The sequence below is a fragment of the Larus michahellis genome, assembly GCF_964199755.1.
Source record: "Larus michahellis chromosome W unlocalized genomic scaffold, bLarMic1.1 SUPER_W_unloc_2, whole genome shotgun sequence".
Classification (NCBI taxonomy): Eukaryota; Metazoa; Chordata; class Aves; order Charadriiformes; family Laridae; genus Larus; species Larus michahellis.
The window spans coordinates 297,714-306,757 of record NW_027435889.1 but is presented as its reverse complement, the minus strand read 5'-3'; the positions used below and the strand labels follow the sequence as shown (position 1 = coordinate 306,757).

The 9,044-nt window shown below is 50.7% G+C and overlaps 1 protein-coding gene across 1 annotated transcript; it reads right to left on the bottom strand.

Moving 5' to 3' along the window:
• Positions 1-341: 341 nt before the first annotated feature.
• On the bottom strand, positions 342-8,483 carry LOC141736725 (endogenous retrovirus group K member 5 Gag polyprotein-like). Its single transcript, XM_074571284.1, has 3 exons — positions 8,186-8,483; positions 5,647-7,412; positions 342-2,463 (listed from the first exon to the last, which is right to left on the bottom strand). Exons 2-3 carry the CDS (start codon positions 7,242-7,244, stop codon positions 2,415-2,417), a joined length of 1,647 nt encoding a protein of 548 aa, XP_074427385.1. The 5' UTR covers positions 7,245-7,412; positions 8,186-8,483; the 3' UTR covers positions 342-2,414.
• Between the last annotated feature and the right edge of the window lie 561 nt (positions 8,484-9,044).

Below are 9,044 nucleotides of genomic sequence, written 5' to 3'. Positions count from 1 at the left end.
GTGGGAGGAAGAGGAGGTGAGAAGGAAAAGGAGGAGCAGAGGGAGGAACAGGAGGAACAAGAAATGAACAGGAGGAGGAGTTGTAGGAGGAAGAGGGAGAACGAGAAGAGGCACATAAGGAACAGGAGCAGCAGGCATTAGAGGAAAAACAGGAAGAGGAGGACATGGAAAAGGAGGAATAGGAAAAAGATCAGAAGAAACAGAAGAAGAAAGAACAGACAAAGGAAGTGGATGAACAGGAGGAACAGGACAAAGAGGAGGAGGAGGAGGAGACATCCCCCATGTCTGTGGGAGAACACAGGTCACTGCCGCGATTGAGAGACGGGACGCTGCTTGATGCAAGCAAAATGTCAGTTTATTAGACGCGTCGGAAAGCCTTTTATACAGCTACTTAACAGTTACACAAATTACACAAATTCTATCATTTCTGATTGGCTTAGCTCTAAATATGTCATTACAATAATCCCTCCTACTTGCGGTTTCGCTACATGCTAGAAGCTACTGTTTTGCTGTGTGCTAGAAGCTACAGTTATAACTTGTTGCCTACTCCCTACTTCTTCAAGGTTATTTATCTCGGACCTGCAAGGCCAGCTGTTCCCTGACTCCTCAGAGTTATTTGTCCCAGGTCTGCAAGGTCGGCATGCCCTCGAGTTTCTTGCATACCTGTACTTTTCCGCTAGCCGCCCCGACATCTCCCCCTTTTTTGTTTCTTTAAAGGCAGAACTGAGGCACGGGTTTAAAGGTCATCATACTCAGTGAGCTGGACAGAACTAACACTACCGTAAATCTTCGGAATATCGCCGTTTTGAATAAACCATGTATGTCGAACAACTTTAGTCACCTGACACAGGAAAGAACGCAGCTTAGAATCAAAAGGCCTACCAATATAATAACTAATATGAGTACAGCAGATTGTACCAGGCTCCTAAGCCAGCCCTTTAGCCCAAACCAATCACCCAAAGCACCCAATCCGAAGAAGTCCATATCAGATTGCACCTTTTGTGAATGCGCGAGGAGTTGTTTAATTTGCTTATGTAGCGAAGAAGAGTGGTCCTCTAAGTCCATGCAGCACATTCCGTCAAAGTCCTCACAGCCATGTCCGTGGGCCAGTAGCAAGAAGTCAATAGCGGCTCTGTTTTGCAGGACTGCGTGTTGTACCGTGGACAAGTCTTCAGCCATCTCAGATAGTATGCGGCTGGTAGCATTTGCTTGCTTAACAACCCAACAGGCAATTGCATCTAAGTCTCTGTGGGCTCTCGCTGCTGCCACCCCAGGGGTAAATAGCGAGGCGAAAAAAACCTCCCAGCGATTCCATAGCTTAACATTATCGTCGCAAGTATTTTCTAATGCTTGTGTTGTGTCATGAGTAAAACGTAACCGCTGTTTTGGGCTTGGATGATAGTGAGGAGTGCCAAGACTAAGCTGTCCAATAGTACACGGGCCTCCTCTAGGGTTGGAAGGGATCCCAGACCAAGCTCTATTTCCGCAAATAAAAAAGAACCCCAAGGGGAGCCGCCTAGGGAGCATGGTACCGGGGGCTGAGTGAGTGGCGTCTCGAGCAATGCTCAAACACCATTGTTGTTGCCAGAGGGTAGCATTACCAATAGGTGAAATGGCGGTCGGTGGAGAATCCTTTACTAAGCGCCCCTCTTTTTGGGCCCCCGACCATGACCTAAGGCCAATAAACAAACAGTGAGAAGCATTAAGAGAATCTACTAAGTCAATTTCCTGCGGCTCGGGCCCTATTGGCAATTTATCATCCCAATAATCGTATTTTTCAAAAAGGTCCTTAAGATTTTTCCATGAAAAAGGAAACCTTCCGGAAATACTGTACTGCTTCCGTAAGGTTGTCATAGAGTTATTAAACAGTAAAAAGGTCGAGTTATTCAGTGGTACCCCTACTAAGCAGGTGATGAAGGGCGAGCTGGGCGTAGCAAGACTGGCACAAAAGCTAGTTGTATTGAGCGACCTGGCCAGAGTAACCCAGACGTTTTGACGGGGGTCAAAAAGGTGAGGGTGGTACCCTGGCAAAGGATTGGCATGTGTCCAGGCCGCACATATACAAAAAAGTGTTAACAGGATCATAATGTTTGAAGGAATCTTTTTCCCTCTTTTTTTTTTTTTTTTTTGCACGCAAAATTCTTACAATGCTAATTTCATATATTAGGCAACTGTGACACCATCTATTGGCCAACGTTAACCGTCGCTACCATCTCTTACCACAGCGATAGCAGTCACATAAAACCCAAGGGTCACAATTACCACAGGTGACGCAATGAATATGTTCTACTGGAGTCTCTGCTCTATTGTCCATAAGAGCACTGCATCAGTCCTCCGAATGTTCTCCGGTATGCTGTTCAGGGGAATGATCTAGCTGTGGATTGGTGTTGTGGCCGTCCGACTGTGGTAGGGGTTCACGGAAAGGTCGCACGCTCTTCGCTGGGATCCACCTGGGGCCTCGTTCTGTGGAAACACAAGCATAGCCTCTGCCCCATGTGACAAGGGGATATGGCCCCAAGACCTTACCTGTCTCAGGGTCGCGGATCAGGACTGGAGCTTTTACGCTGGCTTCGAAAGAAGTGTTTGTGTTAAAGTGGCGAACGATTGGAGGGTTGTTATCTATTAAAGAACAATTTAAAAAGTTAAAAACATACAGGGCTTTCTGTAGACGTTCTTCAGGGGTGGCTGTCCCTACTCCCCCCTTCTGTTGCTGTAACAAGCGCTTTAAAGACTGATGAGAGCGTTCAATCAGGGACTGGCCCGTAGGGGAATGCGGGATCCCAGTGATGCGAGTGATCCCCCAAGAGATAAAAAAGGTTTTAAGTGCAGCCGAGATATAAGCAGGGCCATTGTCTGTTTTGATTTGTGCAGGGATGCCTAAGGTAGCAAAAGCACGCAGCAGATGCCTGCAAACATCTTTCGCCGCCTCCCCCACATGGCAGGAGGCAAATAGAGCGCCTGAAAGGGTGTCAATAGAGGAATGGACGTATTTTAATCTCCCAAAGTCTGGATAGTGTGTGACATCCGTCTGCCATAATTGCAGGCTTTGTAAGCCTCTGGGATTAACCCCACCTGGTGCCGTAGGAAAAGAATGTTTTTGACAATCAGGGCAGACAGCGATAATGTTCGCCGCTTGCTGAGAAGTGAGGCCAAACTGACGTTTGAGGCCCCCTGCATTCTGGTGGAAAAAGGAATGACTAAGCTTAGCTTGTGCAATACGGTCAGGTAAAACTTGTACCGGCAGAGTGAGCATATCGGCCCGTCGATTGCCCTCTGCAATAAACCCAGGTAAAGAGGTGTGCGATCTAACATGTAAAACAAAATAGGGATGTGTTCGAGAGGTTAAAAGGAAAACAAGTTCCTGCAACAAAGCAAACAAATCAGCATGCGAAGTATGACGCAGCACCGAGGCCTCTGCCCGTTCGACGACGCCTGCAACATAAGCAGAATCAGTAATAAGATTCAGTGGTGTAGACCACTTACGAAAAGCTCGAACAACAGCGGCAAGCTCTACGATTTGAGGGGACCCGGAAACTGTCTCAACGTCCGACTCCCATTGTTGAGAGCGGTCATCCCACCAGACAATCACCGACTTGTGTGTTTTTCCAGACCCATCGGTGAACACAGTAAGGCCTTGGAGGGGCTGGTGACATCTCTTTGGTATGGATATTAAGTTAAAATGAGCATGTAGAAGCTTGTGGGACGGAGGATGTGAGGTTAGTTGACCCGAATAATCTGTTAAGGCAAATACGAAAGCATCAGACTGTTGGAATAACCATTGTAGGTACATATTAGTTACAGGTAAACAGATAGAAGCAAAGTCCATCCCTGACAGGGCAAGCAATCGCTGCCGTGCTTTAATTATCAAGGAAGCAAACATTTCATGTTGCGTGCAAATTGTTTTAGTGGGCTGGTTGGGTAAAAAGACCCACTCAATGATTAATAAGGGATCAGGATTGTTAGGGTCCCATTGAAAAATCAAAGCATATGGCTGACGTGCAGGGTTCAAAATAATTAAATTGAAGGGCAATTCAGGCGCACAGCGGTGTGCTTGCCGTGAGGCAATGGCTTCCGCTACTTTTTGTAATGAGGCAGCGGCTTCAGGACCCAGTCGACGAGGGGAGCGTAAATCGGAATCTCCCTTGAGGAGTTCAAACAAAGGGCTTAAGTCTGAATTGGAGATTCCTAGCAAGGGTCGGACCCGAGTAATGGTCCCTAATAATTTTTGAACATCGTGCAAATTTTTAATGTCCGCCTGTATATGCACAGGTTGGGGAACTATCGTCTGGGTCCTGATGCGCCAACCCAAGTAGGTCCAAGGGGACATTTTCTGGACTTTTTTGGGCGCAATACAGAGGCCTGCCGAATTGACAGTGGCCGTGACAAGGGCTACGGCCTTTTCCATGAGCTCAAGGTGAGGCGCAGCCATCAAGATATCATCCATATAATGATATAACGGAACTTGAGGCAACGCAACCCTGACAGGGCTAAGTACCTTAGCGACATACCATTGACAAATTGTCGGGCTATTTTTCATTCCCTGTGGCAGTACAACCCACTGATATCGTTGCACAGGAGCTTGCATATTGACACTTGGGACTGAAAAAGCAAATTTGGCAGCGTCGTCAGGGTGTAGTGGAATATTAAAAAAGCAATCCTTAAGGTCAATAACGGTGAGATGCCAATTGCGGGGGATCATAGTTGGAGAAGGGAGCCCTGGCTGCAGAGCTCCCATATCTACCATAGCATCATTGATTTTTCTGAGATCATGGAGCAGGCGCCACTTGCCAGATTGCTTCTTAATAACAAAGACAGGTGAATTCCAAGGACTAGTAGTAGGTACTATATGTCCTTTTGCTAATTGTTCCGTAACCAGTTCTTGGAGAGCGCGAAGCTTTTCGAGTGGTAGGGGCCACTGATCTACCCAAATGGGCGTCTGAGTTTTCCAAGTCAGTTCCAGGGTGTCGCGCACCTCAATGGCCCCCCCTAAAAATGCGACTGAATGGAAGTTCCCCATTGTAACAGCACATCACGTCCCCATAAGACCATAGGAACAGGCAGCACAAAAGGCTTGACGGAAGCTACTCGTCCTTCTGGGCCTTTGATTTGGATCAATTCCGAGGATTGGTGGCTTCTACCAACTCCTGCGATTCCGGCTAGCGCCTGAGGCACAGCTGCCAAAGGCCATTGTGGAGGCCACTTCGCCTGTGAAATTACGGTAACATCGGCCCCTGTGTCAATAATCCCATTCAGGATTACTTGCTGAGTGCCGTGAATAAGAGTACATTGACAAAGTGGTCGCTTCTGGGAAATGGACTGTACCCAGAGAATCTGTGGATCCCCAGTAGATCCAAAACCTCCTTGTCTTTGCTGCGGAGGTGGGTGAAGCGAAAGAGAGCTTGCGTTCTGCGGGATCAGTAGTAATTGTGCAATGCGGCTTCCTTTGGGTACTGTGCAAGGGGGAAATGGGGTCCAGGCCATGATTTTAATTTCCCCAACGGTATCCGCATCAATTACTCCAGGCAATACAAAAAGTCCGGCTAAGGTAACCGATGATCTCCCTAATAGTAGCCCTTGTGTTTTCGGGGGTAAAGGACCTGAAACATTAGTTGCTAATAAATGAACAGAGGAATCAAGCAACGTTACTGCGTGTGAGGTTGCCAGGTCCAATCCGGCGCTACCGGCTGTTGCTGGGCGAAGACTTGTGGCGAGGTCACACCCATCTGCATGGCTCGATTCACCGGCGACGATACTTGTGTCTGTGCGCGTCGCTGCCCCGCACTCCGCAAGCGGTTTCCCTGTATCGGCTGCCCTTGAAAATTATACTTAGAACGACATTGATTAGCATAATGATGCCCCTTCCTGCATCGGGGACAGATCCCAGGGACTTGGGCTTTAGCCTCCCCATTAGAAGCGGGACAATTTCGTTTGATATGGCCTGGTTTACCACAACCGTAGCAATTTCCTCCCCCAGACATGCCTCTCATAGCTACGAAAGCAGCTGCCATCGCTTCAAATTTATGGTCCACAGTACCAATACGATTACAAGCCTCTACCATTTCAACCAAAGTCGGAGCTGGGTTAGGGAGAGATTTAAGTAATTTTTTACAGTCGGCGTTAGCATTTTCAACTGCTAATTTTAATAGCAAAATCTCTCGAGCTTCGGTATTATCTATTTGGCGTTCTAAAGCTTGCTTAAGTCTATCAATGAATTGCATGTACGGCTCCCGAGGTTCCTGCGTAATAGAGGTGAATGCCTTTTGAGGTTTACGGGAATCGGGTATCTTGAGTAAAGCCTTTTTTGCTTCTTTGCGGATCGCTTCCAGGGCCTCTCGTGGACAATCTCGAGCCTGTGCCGCTGGATCAGAGTGCTGACCCGTACCCATAAGGTGCTCCATGGTCAGTGCGGCAAGAGCAGCATTATTATGACCCACGTAGCTGGTGAGGAGAGTTTGAAGGCCCCCCCTCCAACGCGACTCCCAGAGGGAATACTGGGAAGGGGTTAATAACAATTGCGCTAGCGATTTTAAATCATGGGGAGTCATAACATACGTATCAAAGACAGAAGACAGCAGGCTCGCAAAATATGGGGAAGAGAGCCCGTGTTCTGTGACGGTACGGCGCAGCTCTTTAATCACCGGGAAGGACAAAGCCTCCCACTGCACTCCCCGGCCTTGATAAATAACAGGGGCGACTATCGTTCGCGCTATTTCCAAGTCACCTTCTTTTAAAGCTTGACGTTTAATATTCGCCCACGTATCATGAGGGTCAGGGGGGTACAAGTCAGGCTCTTTATCAGCATCAACGGGCCCCGGGTCAAGCGGATCTTCCTCAGGAGGGTAGCCTGCAGCACAGACCTTTAAGGGTCCGGGCGACTCAGCGCGTCGCGGAGATAGCGGAGGGGGAAGCAAAGGCTGAGCTGATGAAGGTTCCCCCTTAGTATCTGGAGAGTCTTTATGGCCCCTTTCCTGTGCCTTAATAGCCTCAAAGATATTTCTCCACCACGGAAGCAAACGCTGAGCCTCGGCATTCCCTGACGTCGCTGAGTCCCACAACTTTACCCCCACATCGTCCCAAAGTTCCCGGGTAAAAATACTAGAGGCCGTAACAGTGGGGATCTTCATTTGTACCCACTTAAGCGTAATCTTTAAGTCCTGCCCGGAAATATCTTTTTTATGTTTCCGGAGGAGCGTTTTCATAACCTCATATACGTCTCTCTCTGCGGGGGACATCTGATTCCCCATGTTTCCCACAGCTCACCTCTTAAATCCAGAGGGATTCCTGGCCAGTTCCTGCTTCCTTTCAGCAGCTCATTCAATGTTCCGTGGGACTCGCAGCAAGCCGCTCAGCTAGGCGGTTCACCACCCCATCACGTCGGGGTCACCAATTTGCCACGATTGAGAGACGGGACGCTGCTTGATGCAAGCAAAATGTCAGTTTATTAGACGCGTCGGAAAGCCTTTTATACAGCTACTTAACAGTTACACAAATTCTATCATTTCTGATTGGCTTAGCTCTAAATATTTCATTACAATAATCCCTCCTACTTGTGGTTTCGCTACATGCTAGAAGCTACTGTTTTGCTGTGTGCTAGAAGCTACAGTTATAACTTGTTGCCTACTCCCTACTTCTTCAAGGTTATTTATCTCGGACCTGCAAGGCCAGCTGTTCCCTGACTCCTCAGAGTTATTTCTCCCAGATCTGCAAGGCTGGCATGCCCTCGAGTTTCTTGCATACTTGTACTTTTCCGCTAGCCGCCCCGACAGGTCACCTGAAGGAGTGGGGTTTGAGTGCATTTAGGGGACTTTGGCCAATATGTTGTGGGGCCAAGTGGGCTATGTCCAGCCGCAGGTCGTACACCTACCCCACTCTGTGTTCACCGAGGGGGAGCCTGGGGGCTGTATTTGCGGTTTGTGTGTGTGTGCGCGCGCGTGTGCGTGTGTGTGTGTGTCCCAGTTTGCTCCCCACCGCAAAGTGTCCCTCCCATCCCCTCAGTTTCCCCCAACACCACACCATAATGCAGGAGGAGGAGGTGCTGCGTCTTCCCCCTCCCCAACACCCTTCAGGCCACTGCAGGGTCACTTGGGCTGCGGGGAGGGGATGTGATGGCGGGCGGACCCACAGCAAGCATCACCCTCCCCCATCCTCCCCCACCCCACCACCATCCCTGCGGCCTCAGCCTCACCTCCTCATCACCGTCGGGCGGACGCCGGTGGCGATGGCAGCCAGAAGCCCCAGGGCCCATGGCTGCCGTCCAGTGGCATGGCCAGGGCATCCTGACTCTCTGGGACGCGGTGGCTCCCTTGGAGATGGGGGTTTCCGGAAGACAGGGGCAGCTGAGGGGAGGGAGGGCTGGGAGGGGGGGAAGAGGGGCCTCGGGCCTGGGCCGGGGGCTGCTGGGCCTCGGGGCAGGCCCCACGGGCGCCACGGCAAAGCTGGGCCTGGCCACCAGCGGAGCCCGCCTTCTTCCCCCCTCGGTCTCCGCCCTCATAGGTCGGGAGTGCTGTCAGTCTCCTCCCCTGAGGCGCTACCGCCGCTGATTGGCCACGGGGGGGCAGGCTGCTGGGCTGCAGTGCCCGCCCTTCATGTCTGATTGGCCATCTGGGCTGTCACTCTGCCCTGGTTTCAGGCCTACCCTCCCCTGCGGGGATGCTCTCTCTTATTGGCTGCCTGAGGCGTCGCTCCCCTCCCACACACCAGGGCCCGCCCTGCCCTGTGGGGATGTTTCCTCTGATTGGCTGCCTGCTTCCAGTCAATCACATGCCTTGCCCCGCCTCCCCTGAGGCCATTGGCTGTCCCGGGCCGCTGCCTCCCCTCCTGGGCGGGTGCTGCCAGGCGACCGGCTCCGCCTTCAGGGGTTGGACCTGTGGGCCCTGAGGACAGGCCGTGGGGCATGGAAGGCGGGTGGGGGCCCTCAGCGTGAGGATTTCGGCCGAGGACAGGAGGCTTTGGGCACGCAAAGGGTGGGCTAGATGCACACAGTGGCGCTTTGGACCCTGAAAACGAGGGGGACCGACCTCTTGGTTCCGGCCTGAGCGGGCTTT